The sequence below is a fragment of the Colletotrichum truncatum genome (genome assembly GCF_014235925.2).
Source record: "Colletotrichum truncatum strain CMES1059 chromosome Unknown Contig_0001, whole genome shotgun sequence".
NCBI classification, from domain to species: domain Eukaryota; kingdom Fungi; phylum Ascomycota; class Sordariomycetes; order Glomerellales; family Glomerellaceae; genus Colletotrichum; species Colletotrichum truncatum.
The window spans coordinates 8016204-8038702 of NW_027222398.1; the positions used below are offsets into that span (position 1 = coordinate 8016204).

General features: G+C 52.2%; 5 protein-coding genes across 5 annotated transcripts; 3 read left to right on the forward strand and 2 right to left on the reverse strand.

Annotated features, from left to right (window-relative positions):
• Positions 1-240: 240 nt before the first annotated feature.
• On the reverse strand, positions 241-1227 carry CTRU02_202213 (DNA repair protein; the record flags this gene model as incomplete). The annotated part of the gene is made up of 1 exon (XM_036719620.1): positions 241-1227. The coding sequence occupies one exon, from the start codon at positions 1225-1227 to the stop codon at positions 241-243; it is 987 nt and encodes a 328-aa protein (XP_036588322.1).
• Positions 1228-3555: 2328 nt separating this feature from the next.
• CTRU02_202214 (glycoside hydrolase) lies at positions 3556-5111 on the forward strand (the record flags this gene model as incomplete). Its single annotated transcript, XM_036719621.2, has 6 exons — positions 3556-3682; positions 3754-3942; positions 3998-4040; positions 4094-4272; positions 4327-4552; positions 4613-5111. The coding sequence occupies 6 exons, from the start codon at positions 3556-3558 to the stop codon at positions 5109-5111; spliced, it is 1263 nt and encodes a 420-aa protein (XP_036588323.2).
• Positions 5112-6133: 1022 nt separating this feature from the next.
• On the forward strand, positions 6134-8345 carry CTRU02_202215 (uncharacterized protein; the record flags this gene model as incomplete). Its single annotated transcript, XM_036719622.1, has 2 exons — positions 6134-6374; positions 6427-8345. The coding sequence occupies 2 exons, from the start codon at positions 6134-6136 to the stop codon at positions 8343-8345; spliced, it is 2160 nt and encodes a 719-aa protein (XP_036588324.1).
• Positions 8346-10704: 2359 nt separating this feature from the next.
• Positions 10705-11910, reverse strand: CTRU02_202216 (uncharacterized protein; the record flags this gene model as incomplete). The annotated part of the gene is made up of 3 exons (XM_036719623.1): positions 10705-10957; positions 11008-11628; positions 11729-11910. 3 exons carry the CDS (start codon positions 11908-11910, stop codon positions 10705-10707), a joined length of 1056 nt encoding a protein of 351 aa, XP_036588325.1.
• Positions 11911-13116: 1206 nt separating this feature from the next.
• On the forward strand, positions 13117-13347 carry CTRU02_202217 (uncharacterized protein; the record flags this gene model as incomplete). Its single annotated transcript, XM_036719624.1, has 1 exon — positions 13117-13347. One exon carries the CDS (start codon positions 13117-13119, stop codon positions 13345-13347), a length of 231 nt encoding a protein of 76 aa, XP_036588326.1.
• Positions 13348-22499: the final 9152 nt, after the last annotated feature.

A 22499-nucleotide genomic window follows, 5' to 3' on the forward strand; every position in this document is an offset into this window, starting at 1 on the left:
CCATTCAGGGTCCTTGCACCGCCACACATTGGAGGCCCCTCCAGCAAAGTGCCGCCCTACTCGCTGAGGAGTTGATAATGATCTCAATTATTTTGTGAGCGCAACGTGGCTCATCCAATGCATTTGACAGCTGTCTAAATTCTATGGCAGCTGAGTGGTCGGTTAAGTACGGCATTATGCTGCCAACGTGGGTATCATTCGCAGAAACTGCTTACATTTGAGTTTCCAGTTCGTTCCATTTTAATCTTCATCGTCTCTTTCTTCGTCTTCCCCGTCTGCCCCATTTTCGTGCATGGCTTCGTCTGCAAGATTGCTTCTACGGCCACCACTCCTACGGCGACCCCTTTGATAGGCCTCTGTGCTGGTAACCGCCCTCTCGCCCACAAAAAGCTTGCCATCCCATTCCCTCGAGCATCGCGGGCATTTCCGACTGCGCTGTGTCCGCCAGTATGCCTCCTGGCATGTGTCATGCAACCGGGCGTTGCAATCCACGTTGGAGCACCTCTGCCCAATTGTGACAACTTCCTTGCATGCCTCACAGAATTTGATGCGCTGCCACTCCTCCGCCGCTGCGTCAGGATCGTTGTATGAGTCGATGAGCATCGCCCGCAGCTCTAAAAGAGACCGCGGGCTCAACGTATAGAATCCATCCTTCGACTTTTCCAGCCAGCCCTGGCTCATCAGGTTTACAAGCATGTCCTCCACCTCACTGTGTTTCAGGCCTTTATCCGCGACGGATTGTGTCTGCGCCATCTCGCCATTCTCATCATTGTTGATATTTTGTCTCGAGGGCCGGGCGAGCTTGATCGCTTGCATATCTGTGATGGCCATGACTTCCATGCGCTGAGAGTTGTATGTTTCGAACATGGCGTCAAGCAATCTCTTAGTGAAAGAAATTTGCTCGGCATTGAAAGTTGTTGCTAGTTGTGTCATCGGGTCGGAGGCTGTGTTCACAAGGGCGTAGATACGCTTCTTGGTCACTTGGTGGATGATGCTACGAATTTCGTAATCGAAGAAGGAGACCCCCTCTGCGGCGGCCTGCACGTATGAGTCGAAATCATCGCGTGTTACTTGTTCCGGGGCGACCGGTTCGCCGTCCTCGGCTTCGATGGTGAAGATGTTGGCTAGTATGGGTTGGGCTTCTTCGAACGTGAGAGTGCCGCGGGCCAGAAAAGCCTGTAGAAAGGCTCGATTGCCATCATTATAGTGCTCTGGGACAATAGGCATGAGTGCGAAGATCGGACTTTTACGCAGTTCCACGCGACAGATAAGTGTGATGATACAAAAATAGATAGCCTGGGTGGGAGACCAGATGTGATTTGGCGAATGCTTAAAGGAATATTACGTTTGCTGATGGATATCGTGGGGATGGAGTTCCTGACGCGTCCCTAACGCGTTTTGCCTAGAGATTTAATTGAATAAGCTTCTTCCACGCCTAGCTACCCACCCGGTGCTACTGGACTTACGGAGTGTTGGTAAGTAAGTAGAAGAATTTACACAGGCCCCACCAATCAACCAACATCTGGCGGGGTCACACCTTCACGAGCCACAAAGTGGCTGGGCCTGCTGGCCAACAGCGACACGCTGCTGGGAATAATTTTATTTCTGCACTGGACGGACCTTGCAGCCGCCGCCTGCTTCTCGATTTGCAGCCCACCTCTTGCCGGGAGCAGGGCCCTTCCACAGTCCTGGATCAAGATCCTCCAGGGTGGAGGTCTAGATCCTGCCATCCCTGAACTCTCTTGTTCAGCTAAAATTCAAAAACAAATCTCACAATATTGCCGGTGCCGCATCCCAACAACACGGCACTTTGTTATGACTGTGACTGCCGATCATACATCGGTTCAAGTTGGCTGAAAGACATCAACCCTGCAAACTTTAGGGCTCGGACACGACAAAGACGACTCGTGTTGACAGTTACATGGTATTTGGCACGTGGCTGAGCCGTTTTTCAAAGCTTCAACAAGCTTCCTTCAGGCAGATTGACATTTTTACGCTGCCGATTTTCAGACCAACCGACACGACCGCAAAGCAATCTTCCCTTCCACTGTGCCACTTAACGCTAGCGACGTCCTGCTTGCCACTTTAGGCCCAATACCCGGAATCAATTGCTGTTGCTCGGGCTCTTTAGGGCGTTGGTCAGAATGGAACTTTCTGAGTCAGGAGGTCAGCCAAGTCGAGACAAAACCGCTAGTCCGAGCTCCGTCCTAGGTTGTCCCTGTCTTACAACAAGCTCTCAAGCGCCGAGCGGATGGTAAACGGCATGTCCCATTTGCACATGAGCTCAGAAGGATGAGATGGTATGATGGACAAGATGATCTTAAGAACTGGAAAACTTTATCAGCCGCGGAAAAGGCTCTGCCATCTCAGGTCACTGACTCGACCATAGACACACATAGCTTCCGCTGGAACGACTTTACCATTAGATACTGAGATGATCTTGTACGCCGCCCACGGCCCTGTCGCCTCTCCTGGGTTGAGGCTGGTCTTGGGAGCCCTCTATGGTGTTCACCCATCCACAAGCCCACAGCCATGCAGCGAATCTGCTCTTGAGAGTCTGCCTCCACCCACCATACATGTTTCGAGCCATTGATGCCTCAGACATAATCGAGAAGTGTGATTGGCCCCAACACTACTGCGGATAGTTCAGTTGAACTTGTTCTACCCACGTTGCCATGCCACCTATTCTCAGTATGGCTTAGTGCAAGTGTCACCAGCCAAGTTCGTATGGACTGCCTTCCTAGTTACAATTGCGACGACGCTTGCGCATTGCTTTTCCCTTTACTCAGCCTACCCAACTAGTGAGAGCTTCATATTAGAAACGGATTGTGGCGTCCAACGTTTTCGTCTCGGGTTGACATGCCACCAAGTCTGTGGTCGGCATATGCCGCCAGAATGCCCCGAAGAAGCGGCTAGAAAACGTCAATGTCACTTGTCTCGCCATGACGCATTCGATGACCAATTCCGGAGCTACTTGACCTTGGTGTAAGATTGCTGTGATGATCTCCTTCTCACACTATTGTGTTTCAACCCTTATTACCCACCTACATCATGTTAAAACTCTTCAAAAATCACCCCGAGCGGCCCCGCCGAGTCCTTCGCAGGATCCCCGGCCGAGACATTTTTGGACCATCGAATGCAGGCCAGGAGAGGGGCTTCTAGAGGGAGGGCTCGTAATCTGGCCCAACCTCCCCTTGTCCTCTTTCCGGAGTTTGTGGGAAGTCCCATCTCCCTATTCTGCCCCTGTACCCCGGTTCTACTTCATACAGTTGCCAGTGCCGGTCAAGGGCCGTCAGCCTCCAATGTGCCTGAATCTTAGTAGTAATTCCCTCTTGTTCCTACCAAGGAGGTTGGGTCCGGGGGAGTCCATCCATGCGCAGATCGCAAGGGGGGGCGATCGTTCTCAAGGCTGCATGATAAACATGACCTTGCCGTTACCTGCTCCCCAGTTCTTTATTTCTTCTTTCAACTCGTCCCCCGTCACCTTGTTCCCTGCCACGGACGAAAACTCCATATTCATGTCTGGCCCGTTTGGCCAACATCCAGAGGGGTGATATGGCCATTCAGCTGCCTCAAGAAGAGCTAGGCACAGCTATAGGGGTGCTTGTCTACTCTTTATTCTGCCTGGCATGCAGTTGTATTATGGCATGGTTGACGTACGCGCATCGTGAAGCTCTCAGCTGTGAGTAGCCGTGGCTGCACATCCAGGAGGCCAAACTAGTTGGCCCGCCGGACTAACGCTCGTTGCTACAGATGTCGCGCTTGTGTCATATTTCACGGGACTCTCGACTGCTGCCTCAGTTGCTCAGCAGCTCCACACAATGGTGCGTTGGAAGGATATCAAACTCGAGCAATTCCGACATTCGACCGCCAATGTCGGCAACCCTGAACTGGCGATAGCTGGACAGTCAGTCGGTCTTGACCTTGTGCTCTTCTATATCCGTTAGTCCTCCCTCGCGATCACCGATACCTTACTTTTCTTCTGACGTATATCAAGAGTTCTATAGCTACAATGTCGAGGCGGTATTGACATTCTTCTGGTAAGGTTTATCGAGTCAATATTCACGGCGATCTGATTCTAACGTCGATCCAGGGCTATTGCCCTCACGCAATCCATCTTTCAACTAGAACCTATCAAATCAATGCGCCACCGAGCCAACTATATTGCTAAAGCTACTGCGGTTCTTCTACCTGCCTTGCTGATGGGCATCCTTCGAGTCGATGCAGTTCAGAAGCAAGCGGTTCCGTTCCTGCTTCTTGCCGATGGGATCAGTAAGTATTCTCCCGTCACATACAAAGTGATCTAGCTAATGAAGTGTACAACAGTGGGGTTTTGCCTCAGTGGAAGTGGCGTCCTCCTCATAGTCATATTAGTAAAATACATCCACACGCGCCGCAATCTCCTGTCATGGAACGTAGGTTATGGGCAACATTCGAATAGTACCAAAAGCAGCGGTACTCTGGTCATCGATACCAGCACGGGAAAACGTCGTCAGAGCATCTACGACAGATGGCTTGTTGTACGCTTCAGTATAGCGTTCGTAGCTCTGGCGTAAGAACAAACTCTGTCCTAAAGCTTTAGTGCCAAGAAGGCTAACTAACTCGTCAACAGAATCTTTCAGGTCGTCACGATCATGTTTCAAGTGTCTTCGGCGCGGCAGAATAGTCGTGATTTCTTGAATGATGGCCCGGATCTTAGCACGGAGCGTCTTCACTCGGACCTGATTCTCTTTTTACCTGGCGTGTCTGCAAGTCTGTTAACCTTCGTTGTTTTCGGCACAACGAAAACATTCCGAGATTACATGGTAACGAAACTGATACCGAGGCGCCTCCGCAAGTGGGGGAGGAGGAGGAGCAGACAGCCGTCTCCTCGACAGACACGATTATCACAAGCGTTCTCGCAGAGGAGCGCTCCGTACCCTCCTCGGCTCTCCCTTGACACGTATATTGGCAGCGATCTCGAGGTGTACACTCCGACCGGAGATGGGAATGGCATTCAGTTACGAGAATTGAATGCCGATGGCTCAAGGAAGGCCGGCGAGGATGATCTACATCCATTAGTGCACGCCCCAAGTAGGCCTGAAAACGTGTATTTTTATCCAAAACAATAGTTATGAGTTATGATCAAAATGATACCATGCGAGCTAAGACTCGTTCTACGAATGGAAAGTTACGAAATAAAAGTTGTTTCCAACCTGTTGCCTTTGTTTGTCCGGGTGGACGATGGTGAAATGAGAGAAGATGGTGAGGACAAAAAAGAGGTTGATAGAAACTATGACGGATGAACATGGGTGGTAGCTGCAGCGACTCTCCAATGACTGGATAACACCACCTCAGGAGGGGCATTGTGAGGCAAGCCAGTACTACATGTACAACACAGGCAAACAGCTGAAGGCTTTCAGCAGGCCCATTCCAATGATGATAGGATTATCCAAAACCCCACAAGAACCGGGGAAAGTTTACTGAGGCTATCTAACCATAGTAAGGTTTCATCTAACAAACACCATATGGAAAGGTGCAAACTTTTCTTGTGGTTAATTGGACTGCGATTCTGTCACGATGGAGAGCCCTCTCCTCCCTTACGGTGCTCATCGGCAAATGTTAGCGCCAGGATGAAGTACAGTATGACCACTGTCGTGGTATGAGCGCTGCTGACTAAGAAATCCAATGCCGCGCACGGGCATCTTGCCAGGTCCATCAACGTTCAACCTCTTTCAACCTTCACATCCTGAATCCATTTAGGCGACAAACAAACGCGGCGAAACAGGTTGTTCAATCAGCCAACTCATAATCACTCATCTGATACATCCTGAAGGAAGCGACGAGTAATTCTGGTGGTACGGGAGACTTTTGCAGTACCACGACATCAATTGGTTGTGTCTGAAGTGAACCCACCGCGCGGCTAGATCCACTTCACAGCTTGCGACAAAGCTGCCTCAGTCACAGCACCATAGGCGCAGTATGTGCTAGTACAAACTCATCTCTTTCAGGAGTTTAAGCTTCTTAGACGTGGTGTTTTCATTGGGTTACCAGAACATACGCGCCTTGGGTCGCGGCTGCCCGTAGCGGCCGCCAACCCCAACCTCTTCTCACTCTCTCTCATATCGCGCCTTGCGCCTTGACGAACTTCACGATGACCGACCTCACAGAATTCGCGATTGTCAACATCTGCCGTAGTGATGGACAAGACACTGGTCCAGGCTATTGGCCAGTACAGAATGATGCAGCCGCAAAATCAGCGAAGAAGGCAGCTCCTCTGGATAAGATCCCGAGGGCGAAGCCTCAAATGGTCCGGCTGGCTGAAGACGACCCGAGATTTCAGGAATGGCGCGTCAAGCTGGGCATTCTGTTGAAACAGGAATTGAATCCTACAGGTGAAGAAGCCCGTTACGTCGAGAATGTGCTTTGTTTCTAACCCCTCGACAGAAGGTCTGCCATGGCTCCTCAACTTCCCGCGAGGATACTGGCTTTACGAGAAGTCTAAGCATCTCTGGGTCTCTGGATATCCCGTGAAGTCTAAGCTTTACAAAAGTCCTCAAGAGTTTGGACTCCACCTGTTATGGCTTCTTTCCAGCTCAATGGATCGTATGGACTGCCGTTGTATTCATTGCAACATTCGGGAAACACCAAACATCGAAGAACTGACGCTTACGGATATCCCACGGGCTCTACCGGGGCCGGCAAACGCGCAACCGCCGTCCAAGATGCGCAAGATAACACCACAGCTGCCGTTGAGTCGAACTGCATCTCCAACCCCTGCTATTGCAACACCGCCTACAGCCACGAAGAAGGAGACGCCTGTGCCCATACCGATGCCAGCAGCCAAGAAAGAAACCCCAGTACCGGTGCCAACGATTCCTCCTCGCGCGGCTGCAACAACTCTTCCAGCCCAAACTCCGGCGCCAGCCCCCGCCCAAACACAAGCACTGGTTCAGCCCCTGCAACAGCCTCATGCACCACAACCTCAAGTACAACAGCTCCATGTACAGCAATCTCAGATTCAACAGACTCAATTGCAGCAACCCCAAATGCACCAGCCTCAGAAACAGCAGACTCACGTACAGCAGCCTCAGGGGCAGCAACCTCACATTCAGCAGCCTCACGGACAGCAGCCTCATGTGCAGCAACCTCCTGTGCAGCAATCCCCCGTGCAGCAAGTACCATTACAACCAACCCAGGCTTCTCCTGTACAAGCACAGGCCCGGCCTCAACCTCCAGCCCAGACTGCTGTCCAACCTCGAGTTCAAACGCCAGTACATCAAGCTCAGCAGGGTGTTACCCAGGCTCCTTATCAACAGACGCAATTCCCTCCCTACCCTCCGCCATTCCTTGGGGTACAGCCGGCCCCGCTGTTCCGCGTTGGAGAGATGGTGTGGTTCCAGATGTCTTCCGGTTGGCGTCTAGGTATCGTGGCAGCTGCCGGGATTGTCAACCCCAAGACTAACAAACCTGAGACTCTGCAAATACTACCTATATCTCATTACTTGTTCAATCAGGCTCCAGTCCACCTGCTCGAAGCCTCAGCGCGCCCATTCCTCGCTTTCTCCGTCCCCAATGTGGGCATTCCTGACCTACAGGGTAAGCCATACGATGAAGTTCCGTGGGACTCGTTCCTCAGCACTCTATCTGCCGACGACACACATCGTCGCGAAGTCATTCTCCTTGACTCATCAAAAATGGCCGCTCAAAAAGTCGGCCAATCCTACTCTCTCTTTACGTGCGTCTCTAAAACCGAAGACGGCAAGAAGACCGATTACAACGGCATCTTCCTCGGCGCAGAACGCATCGAGCTCGGTGACGTCTTACGAATACGCGTCTCCGCCGACCAGGGCCTCCCTGAGCCAGCGACGAGCCTCTCGGACGCCATCCTCGGCCTCCGCGAGATCTGCACCGCCGTTGACATGCCTGGCGCGGTCTTCTTCAAGGGCGACATCTATCAGCCCATCACTGGAGATGCCATGCCCGTCGGCGGCGTCCCCGTGCCCGAGGACAAGCTCCCGCGCCCGCTCCGTGAGGAGAGTGCCTTTCGCAATAAGTTCGCTCCCACCGAGCGCTGGCGCTGTGTCCTTCTTAGGCACAATGCTGTACTCCGTGAAGGCGATCTCAAGGGCCGGTTCTACCCGACCCATAAGCTTCTTCCGCTGCTTGATGGCCAGGCAAAGGTGTCGGTCGAGGTGCAAAAGGGTATCATCCGCGACGCGCAGCAGCGGCTTAACCAACGCATTGATACATTCAAAACGGGGTACATTGGCCGGAAGAACTCACGCGCTGAGACGATTGGTCCGGCGTTGCCGCCCGGTAGTGTTATCCAATTCGGACCCGAGGTGCGGGAGGAGGAGGCCTAGAAGGCGTCGTCCATCCTGCCCTCCTTAAGACCAAAAGGTCCGTTTGCCTCTGGGGACGTTGATCATCGAGATTGGATGAGAAGGCCTACGACACCTTCTTTCCGTTTCCCGTGAGACCACGGAGGTTCTTTTCTGGATGGCGCCGAGACATTCAGCAGACTAGGCTGCGGCCAGAGCGACACGTTATTGGAGGGTAACTGGTAAAGGGGGGTTTTCTGTGAGAATATACTTGGAATTGTCCATTGGAGGCCCGGAGATGAGTAAATGGCCTGTACAGCAGAATCTCACATAGTCAGCCCTCGGCTTCACCGAGAGCAACCATAGCATATTGCAGTCAGTTTTTTCCACAAGCCCTGCTGATACCACATACACCGATCTCGACGTTATTTACCCCCTTCCAGGATCTACCGCAATGTTCTTCATCAGGTACAACTCATTTTACGGCTCTCGGGGAAGATCACAATTCCTTGCGCGACCCAATGATCATTGCAGAGCAAGCAAGCCACACATTGCACACCACGCTCCTTCCTATCCAATCGAGACGGTAGAACCCAGACTCTCGGGATTTCCTTCGTCAGCACATGCTACTTGTAATGCAACCCAGTGGAAGAGACCAGGAAAGAAAAGAAAAGAAAAGAAAAAGATAAGTGTGCACCCCCGTCCTTTGCCTATCATTCGTCAGGCGCAGTAAATGAAACCAACCACCATGTGCCTTCTTTTGTTCGGCCCCTTTTCTAGAAGGGTCAGATTAGGGGGGGGGGGGGGGGGGGGCAAACACACCCCAAACCAAGCCAGCCAACCAACTAACCGACCATTCGACCAACCGGCCAAGGAAAAGACCCAAGAAGATGGAAAAAAAAGGGGGAAGGACGCAAAATCGAAACGCGACTTGACCCAAGGATATGGACACGGGGGGAATAAACAAAAATAATAACAATGGTAATAAAACCCTAAATAGAGAAAAAAGGAAAAAGAAAAGCCGAGTCAAACAAGCGAACAAACAAGAAAGAAGGAAAAAAAAAAAAAAAAGATGTTAGATCAGATCAGATCTGATCCTGCAAAAATGTGGCAAAGGTTCCTTATTCCTTGTGTTACCATGTTTTCCCTCTCTCTCACACACTCTCTCACTCTCTCTTCCACACGCCCCCTTTATTCCCTTTGCCGCGCGAACGCCACCACGCACACACACCCCTCCCTCCCTTTATTCCAAAGATTTTTTTTTTTCTCTTGTCACCCATTGCCCAGGCTCATGGGCAGATTTCCCAGGGTTACGGTTCTACACATTTACTAGCCGGGGGGCGTGGGCTCTATTTTTTTTTTTTTCCTCCTTCGGGGTTCAGACGTTGTACATAGACTTTGATTTCTTTTCTTTTCTCTTCTCACCTTCCTGTCACGGCATCTTTGTTCGTGTCGTAGAATGACTTGACAAGTTACGTTACACGAGGCGAGGTGACATCGTTAGATGACGATTCAGTCGAAAATAAGGTCAGATGACGGAACGGCCTGGCTAGTGTGAAAACCAGACATGGCCCGATGGCACATCACGGACATATCTCACAAAGTTCCCAAAAAAGGGAAGAGAAAGCCTATCCTCGGGTATAGAGTTTTAGATGATTCGTGAGAGATGGGAAGAATGTCATGATGAAAGAGAAGAATAATCCACTTTCTGTACGGCTAAATCGGCCACTCCCAAGTTGGACCCGCGTTGCCGGTTCTGTCTGCCCGCCCATTACTGCTCTGTTCTTGCTGCAATGAAACTCCCATCTTCGACACAACGCCTCTCAACTCCTTCTCCGTTTCAATTCAACTGCCGCATTCTCCGATTCCGTCCCATCTTCCGCAATTATGGCCTGATCCACCCCCTCCTCCCAGTTCAGGTGCGTCAGGGAACGTCTCCTCTCTTCTTTTGGTTACAGTGTGGACTAGGTGTATATGCAGCAAATAGAGGTCATTACTCGGTCAGTAAATGGTACTTTCGGTGGCCAAAGCGCTTGGGTCGTAATCGCATTGTACTTGAAAGCTTCATGTTCTTCGTTGCCCCTCTGGTCGGTTGGCCGTTGCAGAGAGACCGTTGTGGCGGCGAATGAGAAATATCTGTGTGGTGTTGATGATGGTGATGCAGATGATGAATAGTCGTATGGTTTCGTAGTGTTGCAATATGAAATGAATGATGAATGCATGTTCGACGGAAAAGATTCGGATGAAAACGTGCGCCCTGGGGGAATTTGAAGATGAATAGAAAAATGTCGCATACTCGCTCCCCGCACCAAATCAACTCAGACATCCTTCGTCCCACCATGCCCGGACGCCTTCAGTCGAATTCAATCAAGTCGGACCGTGTAAACAGCAGGCTGCCGTACTACTTGAGCTTCAGGCTCTCGATTTTGGCCTGTATGCTCTTAAGAATTTCCGGGTCTGGTTCTGGCTCGACCTTGCGTGGCTTCAGGCGAGGGCAATTGGCATCCTTCTTATGTCCACACTTCTTGCACTCGGTACCATCCGCTGCGCCACCAGGATATATCGTCTTGCACTTGTAGCACTCGTGATGCGGCACAGCATTGGGTCCAAATTCATCGCCAGGGTATCCAAACGGATACTTGTCCTTCTTAGGCCTGATGTACGGTTAGCAGTTAGAGATAGTAGAGCGTAGTATGTAACGTACGGGTCTCTGGGACAGTCTGTGCAACGGTTGTGGTTGCACTTGGGGCACGACTTGCTGCCAGCAACAAAGAGGGTCTGGCACTCGTGGCAGGTTCTGCGGACTCTCTGTCTGGGCTTCTTGTAAATGAGATCCTGTCCTCCGGTCTTGCTAGGTCGCTTCAAGACAATATCCTTTGCATCCTTGGGGTCAAAGGAGTAGTCAGGAACAATAGGAGCATTCTCCTTCTGTGCCTTGAGAATGGCAGCCCTCTTCTCGCGACTGGCAATGCGCTCCGCCTCGGTTCGCTTGGGCGGATGACGGACGCACTTGGTGCAACGGACGTGCTGGCAGCTGGGGCACTCCTTTGCGGCGGCGAAGGTAGCGTTGCACTTGTGGCAGGTTCGGTGAACACGCATTCGGATGGGCTTCTCGACACGAAGAGCGGTACCCTCAGTAGAGATCCAGTCGCTCTGCTTGAGTTCAAGGCCGAATCTCTCGCCCAACTTTCTGGCGCGCTCTTCGAAAAGCTCGGAGCGGGGCACTTTGACAACGCCCTCGAGATCCTCATACTTGCTCTTGGTAGGCTCCTTGGGGGTTTCCTTGGGGGCAGGGGCCTGCTCGGCAGCGGCGGCCTGAGTCTGACTATATGCGTGTTAGACCAGTTAAAATGGATAAATGCAGTGCCGTCAAGCTAGACAAAATGTTGACGAAATGCAACGACTAAAAGAAAGCCTAGGCTTACCCAGAGGTTGTAGCCTGTCCGGAAGTCTGCTGTCCGGTGGGGTTCAAAGTCGAAGCGCGCTTGGAGGCGTTGCTGCTGCTGCTACTGCCTTTGAAAACAGTCTTTGCCCTAGATAGGATCTTTCCCAGCCCTCCCTTCTTCTCCTTAGGGACCGAAGGCCCAGATTGCGCTGGTGAACTCATAATTGCCGTGGCCTGTTGCGAAAGACAGGTTCAGGAACGTGGAATCTTTAGCCAATTACAGATTTCCCTAGATTCGAGTCAGGGTGAGCAGTGATATTGAATAGTTGGCGGTGCGAGGCCGAGAAGCGAGGTTGAAAATGCTGGGAAGCGCTCGGTGGTGTTGGTGGTGGTGGTTCGTGCAGGCGTGAATGGATCGGCGGCCGAGGGCGAGTTGGATGTCGATCGTCGGTTGTTGCGAGCAACACAGTGTCGACGTCGAGTATTGTTGGATGAAACAGAAGTCTCCGCAAGACGTGGTCTTTCTTCTGAGTCCCGTTGCCTGGTGCTGAGGAACGGGTAGAAGAAGAGATCGAATCGCGAACACCTATGTTTGGTTGTTCGGGATGTGTCGGGCAGATAAAGAGGGTGTGGTGTAAGAAGGGGAGGATGAGGAAGAAGAGGACGGGACGGGGAGGAGGTGGTTGAAGTTCAGTGTGGAAAAAGTGGGAAAACAACCAAGACCAAGACCAAGGTACCTTGCACCATACGGTACCAAGGTCGTGGTGGGAAGGGAAAGGCAGGTGCCAGTGGCAGGCCCTCGGGTTGCAGCTTCTGCGCCACGGCGCGGCCAAACCAACCCAATCCAATGCAAACCGCCAATGCCAGCTTCTTTTACAGGGCCGGTCGTCAGTCCCAGTCCCAACTTGCAGCAGCGGTGCAGCAGGCTGGTGCAGCACACAAGGGCAGCAAAAAAGGACCAGACCGGCCAAACCAAACGTGGACTCCAGTGCAGTGGTAACACTGAAAACCCACCTCGCTGGGAGAGTGGTGACTGGTCACAGCACGGAGGCCCCAGTGGCCCCCTCCAGTTGCTCCTCTCAGATGGGCCCATGTTGGATACATGACCCATAACAGAGCGGGGCCATTTCTTTGATGCTAAGATGTTATAGAGATACGTACCCTTCCCGAGGGAAGACTCCAGCGCGCCGCAGCAGACACCCAACATGATCAACCAGACAATCTCGCCAGCCAGCATTGAGCGTCAGCACAGGCGCTGCATTTGGGACTGGGGGGTGTGAGTGGGAGGATAGGAGTGGAGATGGGGGACAGGATTAGGGGAGGGGTGGTGAACCGGTGGGCGTGTGGATTGGCGCTGGCTCTGGTCTGGCTTTAGCATATTAACTGGCATTGGCACTAGCACATTCGCTGTTGTCAACCTGCGCTGCAATGGGGAGTGGTACATCTGGGTGTCTGGGTACTGGGACTCTGGACTCTTGGGAAAGAAAGGCCCAGAGAAGCGGGGGAGCCTGGTGCCTTCCAATTGGGAAGGTTGTCCGAGCTTCTCTGAATTCTGTCAGTGTGGGTCCAGAAAGCGGGGTCCGTACAAGGACCCAAACCCTGGTAGCCCAGCCGACCCTGGCCAGAGGCACAACTGTGGGAAGATGTGTGGGTCGCTAGGCCTGGGGATTCGCACGGAGCTGCTCTGGAATACGTCTGGCGCTAATCCCTTCTGGGATCTTCCCTGTCTGCCTCTTGCAAGTTAGTATAGCGTTCCTGGTCTGACATCCGTGATACACGTCTTAGCTAAGACCTTCGGCCCTTAGGCGTGCAGCAGTCCAGACAGCGGCAAAGAAGGCGAAACTCGGAGAGACAGAGAGACAGTGAGACGGGGATAACGCATTCCTCATGAACCTCGTCTAGACTCTCAAGAACCGAGACCGGGAGACGACACCCCATCCCTCGTCCCGAACGGATAATCGCCCTCATCTTGCAACCCGACCCCTAACGCTAACAAGCTAGCCAAAGGACGGGCTTGAAGGGAGAAGAGAAGAAGGGCGGTAAGCGAGCAGCTAGCCCAAGGTAGCGCAGCCTCCATGCTCAGGTCTCCGTACCGACCACGGCTTTAGCACGAGGTAAAGGTTACGCAGTACGCCGTAGAGCCCTTTGCAAATAGACGGCTGATGCAAAAGTACCCTACCAAGCCTTCTACGCAGTCCCTTTCCTTTGGTGGCCCCCCTCCGGCTTGTCTTCAAGACGTAATTAAAACACGACCGACAATCCCAACTCTCAGGTCTGCTTTGCGGCCGACCGACCGACACCCCCCAGCATATTCCAATCAGCTACTCGAACATTGTGTGGTGTCTCACACTGGCGTTAAGATGGGAAGGGGGGAGAGACGAGACGGGGGGCGATGTTGTTGAAGAACCAAATGCTCGGAACTAAACGTCTCACGGCTCGTCAATTGGCGGGATTGAAAGCGACGTAATTACATGTTTTACGAGTGGGAATTTTGTGAACGGCTGAAAGACTGTGCTTTCCGCCTCGACAGCCGTGGCCCACGGCCCCCCCGGGTATCTAGATACCAGACCGGTCCCGAAATGGCTTAGCGGACGGGCCTCCCTTCCCTTCTTTAACTTCCCGCACCGGGTACGGAGCCCACAAGGAGCGAGCACAAACTCACACTACTGCAAGAGAAGACAGAACCAGATGCAGAGGACGCTTCCCCGGCGGTCAGTACCCATCCTGTTCCTTTCAGGGCACATGATGGAATGGAGTCTGGTGCGATGCAGTAGCATTGAAAAGGGATATGGATCGTCGAGACAAGAGATGGTCAGAAGGGGTAATCAGCAGAGATCCACCACCTCCCACCACATGCTTCATCTCAAGCTGGCGAGGCTTTGCAACCACAGAATCTACCAACATGGCAAACATGGTCATAATCATGACCCAAGGAGGCATGTCTTGGATTCCAAATTGTCGGAGGGCCATGGGATTGGGCGCCATAGGACGGATTAGTACGGGTTCCCACCTCCTTGGAATCAAGCAGCCCTCAACACCAGGCCATTGGAAAGACATGTGAGGCCTAGTGTCCTGATGAGAAACACTTACATGCTTTATCAGTAGAGTGCGGCCCGAATCGACGTCAGGGACAAGTAGACGACGATTCCTATTCATTTCGCCCCAGGCACGGATATAGCTTCTCACCCCATGCCTCCTCATCTACCACAGAAATTCATCCTGTGAGTCCACCGATGCCTGCCATAATCAAAACACCACATGATCCCACTAGCATCGCCGGGCTCGTCGGAGGGAGACGAGCCCGTGTCTCCGTCCTGACGATGCCGCTGGCTGCAGCGACTGCAGCACCAAGTCCTGCAAAGTCAGGGTGGAACATGAATCCAATAGGACGAAGAGGTTGCACACATACAGATGAAAGCATCCCCGACTTTTCTTGTGTTCCAGGTCTCGTTCCTTGCTTGTCGTTGTAGGTTGGTCCCATTTTGTGCACCTAAATAGACCTCCTAGTCTTATTCCCGAGCGCTGGCCGACACAATCCCAGCATTTATCCCCAACCCCCGATGAAAGGAGAATGGGTAAAGTATCCGTGAAGTAAAACAAAATACATAAAACGAGCAAGACGCCGACATGCACACGCCGTAGACAGGCATAGTTTACGCATACGTGCGTGATGCAAACCTGTTCGTTCGGTTGGGGGCACCAGAGAAATAGTTTACCGCTCCTCCACCGTATGTACGCACGTGTCAGTCAATTTAGCAGGGAAGTTATTGAGTACTTCGCAAACAAACAGGCGTCGCATCAGGAAGTGTTTTTGTTGTTTCTTTTTTGAAATAATCTCTCTTCCCAGCCTTCTCTACCTTACATAGCAGCGCATTAGCAAGTACCCTTACTGCCTGGCAGACGGATAGAAACTAGGTACAGACATGTGTTTATTTCGCAAGTCCACACCCCCTGCCATGCCTTCAATTCATACCCCTGTATCCCTGTGTTTCCAGCTCTTCGGTTGCTGGCAATTCACTACGTATCTAGTCCAGTTTTTATGCGTTGGGGTCCCCAGTTGTCACCATGGGCGGTTGCCATTGGTGCTCTAGACGAGGGGGATTGAGTCGACGGGGGTCCCAGAAACGGGAGCTGGGATTTTACGTGATGTGTTTTTTTTTTTTCTGTTGCGCCCCTAGGGCGGAGACTGACTTCGTTCACAGTGCACAGTGAGGTCCAGGCACCGCGGAGACGAACAGGAGTCACAGCCCAAGCACCCACGCCCCCAGGGGCGAGCTCCCTCTCCAGCACAAGCACCACATAAAATAGAGGACCAGCACAACCCACGGTGCCACGATACCACTGTGACGGCGCCTTAGCCTGTGCCAGATTACCTAAGAAGCCGTCCCAAATATCCGTACCTCCCCCACTTACCATACAACGGAAGGGATACCTTGCCTCGGAAACAATACTCATGTCCACTTTCAACTTGCCTCTGGAAGGACCGATCTGAATAGTCTCCCTTTGTTCCTTCCGCCAGACCAGACCCGTTCTAGTTCCACTGCCAGCACCAACAACAGGAGAAACAGCGTGTCCAACCCGGCGTCGTTGGTGAATCAAAACAGGGACCTGGGGTGTGGGCAGCCCCTGGTAAAGCACACCGCGGAGCCAGGCTGAACTATGAAATCGTTTCCAGCCCTTTACAACTACTCAAAGAGATTTAGGCGTCTCCCCAAGTAAAATAGGCTCTCCACTTTCATCTTACGGCCGCATCTCTCCCAGCCGACCGGTCACGACGATTCTTTTTATTGTTGCTTTTTTATTTTATTTTTTATTCTCGAAACACTTTGCTCCAATCACTGACAAACAAACTTACTCCCATCGAATGATCGGATCACGGCAGATGTAATACTATACAACGACCGAACCAGCCCTCTGGAAAGTCTAACAGACGCAACCAGCAGGATAACGAGATTGGGTTGATCAACCAACGCACGAAGCGTAGCGATCAGACAGACACACGGCGCTGCTGAAAGAGTCTCAACCTCCACCACGTTCAAACTAGCCAATGTGCGACCGTAGCTCCTAGGCTTTAGTGTGCTGCTGTCACCACTGCACCAGCGGATACCCCAGTACGCCGCAAGTTATGGTAAAGATATACAATAGGTTGCCCGCCACTGATGGGTCGTACTCGACAGGGCAAATGAACAAGGGGACCCTTCCGCCGTGGGGACCTAAAACGTTCTACGCCATGCTTTCTTATTGTCATGCAAACGTTGGGTGAGGTACACATACGTCGTGTCGACTCACCATTGTGTCACTAGCGAGCAAATCAGACGGTTAACGTCAAAATAAATGTCGTCGTCGACGTCAACCCCTTCATCAATGCGTGCGTCCCCAAACGTATTAGGTGGGCGCACACATCTACGCTGTCAACGTCGCAATAGCCCTAGCTTCCTCGACAGCCAAAGCCCAAGCTTGCGTGCAAGGGATAGTATCACATTGAACGAACAGCTAGGCTCTCTGCACAATGCCGTCTGGCTACAGCACAGTCATTTAGAATCATGCCACCTAACAGCTGCATCGTAGCGCCGGGACACCACAAGCTGCATACCAGCAACGCCCATTTACGGCCGCCAGTGTTGAACTGGTTTGGAGTGTAGACAGATACTGCTGGTGCACCTTCCGCCTCCCTTCATTCTAATGCCCTGCCTCGCTGGCAGGAGCCTCGCTTGGAGCCGTGGCTGAATAGGCCACCAACGATTGACGGAACCCTCGCGCCACGTTTCCCGATTTACTTTGCCTCAACGCGCGAGCCGAAGACGGCCTTTTCTCCCAACCGCCTTGTCGGGTTCTCTGTGTGGAATGGTTGCCTCATCTAAGAACTAATTTAGCTTCGTGTCTTCTAGATCTTATCCATAAGCCCCCTAGTCCAGACCCAGCCATAGTCCTCAGAGGCATGAACGGCTCATCTTTTGCTTGTGTGTTCCCATTCGGCCGACGACTAACTTTTGAGGACGAGCAGCAAACTCGACTCAACCGAAACAAAGCCGAGTCACCCCTGGGGTGAATACACAGTGTAGAGACGTCTTTCGATGTATACATAGATGGACACAATTTGGAAGCCGGAACGATATCGCGAAGCGACAAGCTGCATACCGACCGGCTGCAACTCCTTTGTATGACAGATGAGAGATGACACATCCTGAGGGAGAAATTACCGCTTGAACAATCGCACCCAATCAAACATATCGCCATAGCTGCAGCCAAGCTACGAATACCGTTTAAACGACACTACAGAGCCCCCTCTCGAGAGCGTTCCTGGAGAAACACACAGGTATTCTCGTCGTCAGTTGCGTCAACCAGCCTCCGAAGCATGATTTGTAGCAGCAACGTGGATTAGTTCTGGCCAACGAGCAGCAAACGTTGGACCAACCGCATAACAGCTGCATATGACCCGCCATCGGCCAGGGTTGACGATCACGGCGATGGAACCCCAAAACGCCAGCTGGCCAGTCGGGTTGAAAGACTCTTCAGCAATCCTGTTGATGCTAACACTAGGGGCTGAGGAAGATGACCTTTAACCTGCCCCCAAGTGTGTCGTCCCATGTGCTTGAAAGTTTTTGCCAGCCCCGCACGAATGCCACGATGTCGATGTAACTGGACCCAATTCCAGCTCCGAACTTTGCTGAAAACGGATCTGTCTGCAGGAGCGGGGCTCTCGGGAGGGTGAAGTTGCAATGCCAGACAACCAGAACTCAACAACCTCATTGTGTGTCGTCATGTCACGCGCAACTCGAATGACTTGCAGCGGCTACGTCTTGTTGCCCCTCCTTGTGGACGCCAGTACGTATCATGGCACCATGGAAATATTTTTTTTACGGCAGTGTAAAGCGGCCGCATTCCCTCTTCATTTCCTGTTACCTCGAGCTAGGCCCAGTTGATCATCAGACAGCTACCTCCTACCTACCCAAGCGGGTAGGTGGAAGGACAGCTCCTCTTTTCCTATGTTGGACGTTTCTCAGAGGTGGCCAATCATCCCCACTTCACTCAGAGAGTTATTGCGCGGGCTATTGTGGCGCTGCGGAGAGATTTAGCTCCAGATCGATGTTCCTCTACCCGCTAGACCCTTCTCTCCCTAATTACGGAGCACGTTGTCGGCGCATCGCCCTACAACAAGACATCGACACTGTCAAGTTGATTACTTGAGTCCCATGGGGGGCTAGACTGGCGTAAGCAACAGGACAATATTTGGACCACCACTTTGTTACGCGCCGCAAGTTGTTTGTCAGGCCCCTCATTCCACCCCTACCAGCCTGCTGGAACAACTAGCATCAGGTGGCGGTTGTACAAAAGCGGGTCAGTTCAAGATCCATACAGGCGCACCCGGTGGGGTTGGATTCTTGTTCTCTATTTGCCGCTGTCCCGGGCTCGGTTGGGTGAAGGAGTTGAAGTCTGGTCTGGAGAAACAAGTCAAGAGATTCTCGGTTGCTGGGGTAGATGTCTGCTTGCTTTCGGTCTGTTCTTGTCCTATGTGGCAGATCTGCCCATTGTGGCTTCTGGTGGCTTCACAAGCAACGTAGCTTATAAGCGAGAGAAGAAGAGTTTCCCCTTCACCGCTTGTCCAAAGCCAATCAGCAAACAATCCGTTGCCTTGGGAGGTTGGGACGGAGAAGGATCATTCAGATCACAGGCACAACCTCACGATACGCATGCATGCAGTTCTGGGCATCCCGCTTATACCCTCCACACCCTCACCTCACTGAGCATTTCGCCTGCTCCAGTAACCCTCGCTGGGTCGATGAACCTTTTGTACTGAGCAACGTCAACCATTAAGTGACCCCCCCCCCCCCCCCCCCCCCCCTTTTTTTTCCGAATCTATCTCTCTCGACTTGCAAACAGCTTGGCGCTCAACTCTTATTATAGGCGTCCAATCGTTACGAGGCATGACTTTAACAAAGGCTAGCGACTTGCAGCGCTGGTTTTGAACAAGCATACAATCTAGCAAACTCAGACGACAGTAGTGGCTTAAGCGGTGCTTTCCGAATGCGACGCCTCACTCGGGCCCGCATCATCCATGCCATGAGGTTTCACAACCTCAGCGAGGCGAAAAAACAGTAAATGGGAAGTACAAGTCGCCTCCCAGGTTACAGGGTCGCATGTCGCGGATGCACCAATCCGACCGAGCGATCATCGATCCATGTTTCTTCGATTCTCGTTAACCGCTGGAAGTCCCTATATCCATGCTCGAAGGTTGTATCCATACCAGCATACGCCACGGTTTTCAAATTTCCCAAGCAGACGGTGTGCCTCAACGGTTTCGGCACCGCAACTAGTCTTAGATACTGATGAGCGATAGGGCGCTTGTCGGGAGGTCCCTCAGCACCTCCACTTATGGATATGGCTCTATTAATGACGTTCTTACGCCTCTCAATAACCTTGGTGATCGTGTAGATGTTGCTAAATCGGGTTCACACCAGATCATACCTCCATGTCTTGGTTGTCACCTCTACTTGCGTCAAGGAACACGCATGTAAACAGCTTTCTTGGTCAACACTCCGCAGGCAAGATGGACAAGGCCTGTGAGTGCGACAGGTTGCCATTGAGGCGACTATGCAACTCTTATCTATGACGACACGTCAGTTGTGAGAAATGACCGTTGTGAAAATTGACTTTATCATTGCAATTACTTCAGCGACATCTTCTGGCTGGTTATGGTCTTCGTCGTTGTTGTTGTTGTTGTTGTTGTTGCTGCTGCTGCTGCTGCTGCTGCTACAGCCGCTGGCAGGGCTCGTCCGATCGTCATCTTATTTGGAAGTCCTACCTTCTTCCCTGATCCTTGTCAGGGCGGCCCGAGACGAGGCGTCGGTTTTTTTTTTGGATTTTTTTTTAGCATTACCATCTGCTCCATTGCGGGGCGGTGCCATAATCACAAACCCACGAGTGGACGCTGTTCGATTGTTGATTATTTCCCGGTGGTTTGCCACCAAAAACTTTTTTTCCTGGGATCGATTTCCACAGCCCCAAACTTTTTGCAACCCAAGATATTGGGCGCGTACACTAGACATAGGCGGGTACGCCGGCTGCGATAGGAGTACCCTGTCCTTGTACCTACTGGCCCGCACAACTTTCCCTGTTCGTCAGTCAACTCCGTCCCGGCGGCGAGGGTGCGGGGGCCCTTGCTGAAGATCCTTACCACGGGAGCGAGCCGTTAAGCCCCGAGCTTGTTCGGTGAGTAACAGGCTGGGCCTGGTCGCCCCAAGTGACAACGCCCGTCTCAACTGCGCGATAGTTTCGCTCCCTTGTTTTATTTGAGTTTCTCGCGACGGCATTAAGTTTTGAGCTACTAAATTGTAGTGTAGGAGCCTGGCAGAAGAGATAGGAACCTCCGGAGATGAATAGCTGCGGACGACTCGGAAGCCAAGGGTGCTCTTCAGATCTGCCATGAGCTTCTTGAATTTGCGATAGCTCAAGAGACTCTGACTGAGGTTTGTTCGGCACCAGCAGCAGATTTCAACATCAATCCCGCGTGTGGCGAAAATCTAAGATGTCAAGGTTCCAAGAGTCCGGGGGGGGGGGGGGGGGGGGGGGGGGGGGGATGTTGAGGGGTTTGCAATGTCAAAAGTTCGGCTCCGAAGCTCTGAACCTTGAATGCGATGCTAGACATTGAGTGTGGCGCACCAGTCCTTTAGGACAAGGGATCCAGGGCTCGGGGTCCTGTAGCGGCAGCTGCCGCCCTTGGACTGACAATAGCGAATATTGACTACATGCTATGCTCAATAATACCATGTCATCACTCGCTACCGTGGGCGCCAATTCTTATATTGGGCCGATGTCTTTCTCTCACTTCAAGTGCTCTTGCTACCAACACTATACCGGAATGTCTGGCGAACCACCCGCGTGCAGACATGGTTCATTCGTAGATGTCAACATGGCTACTTGTTTCTGGGTTTGGTGTCCCTCCCCGCCCGGGGATGCTACATGGTGATGTATCCGTAAGTTGACAGAAACCGGCGGACACTCTCCCTTTTGGCAACTGTGATCTCGGCACTCATTTGATGTTGACTGTCGTTCTTTTTCTGGCATGTTGCCTTACACCGAGCCTTGTTGATCCTTGGAGGAAACCCCCCAAAGCGAAACGCCAGCTTCTTCAAGGGGAGGGGGGGTGGTTCAAAGTACTACTGTGTCGGCGGCAAGTTCGACAACTGTCCCTTGCCCCCCCCCCCGTGAATTGAAATGATAACCGTCAATACTTGCCGAGGCTTTGCCGCCAGGGCTCTCTCTCTCTCTCTCTCTCTTTCTCTCTCTCCTGTGAAAAATCTTGGAAGCGAGAGTGCGTAGCGATTACCAATCTTGAGTCGGAAGTGGTTACTTGATTCATTGTTCCCGCAAGTCAAACCGGGGAGAGGATCGGGGGAGGGGGGGCCAGTTATCTCGTACTATACTATAACGATGAGCGTTTAAGAAACCGGCTCGGGGTAACCGGAGGTGTTTCCGCGATAGTAGCAGCAGCAGCAGCAACAGCAGCAAGGGAGGGGTCAATCCGTCTGTGGGTGGCCGCATTGCATGTGCTTTGTATTTTTTTGTGACTTTTTTTGTTTTCATCTTTTTGTACAATCACAGTGCACGGGGTAGTAGTAGTAGATGGATAGATACGTAGCAGATCATCCTTCCCTTTCGCAACATCATGGGTGATGTGGGTCCATATTTTATGCTGTTGGAACACTCGTTTTATTATAGGAACCAACGGCCAGCAACAGCAGTGCCCTCTCGGAGCACCCGCAAATGCAAGAGGTATACCCGCTCAATATATGCGGTAACCGTTGCGTGTG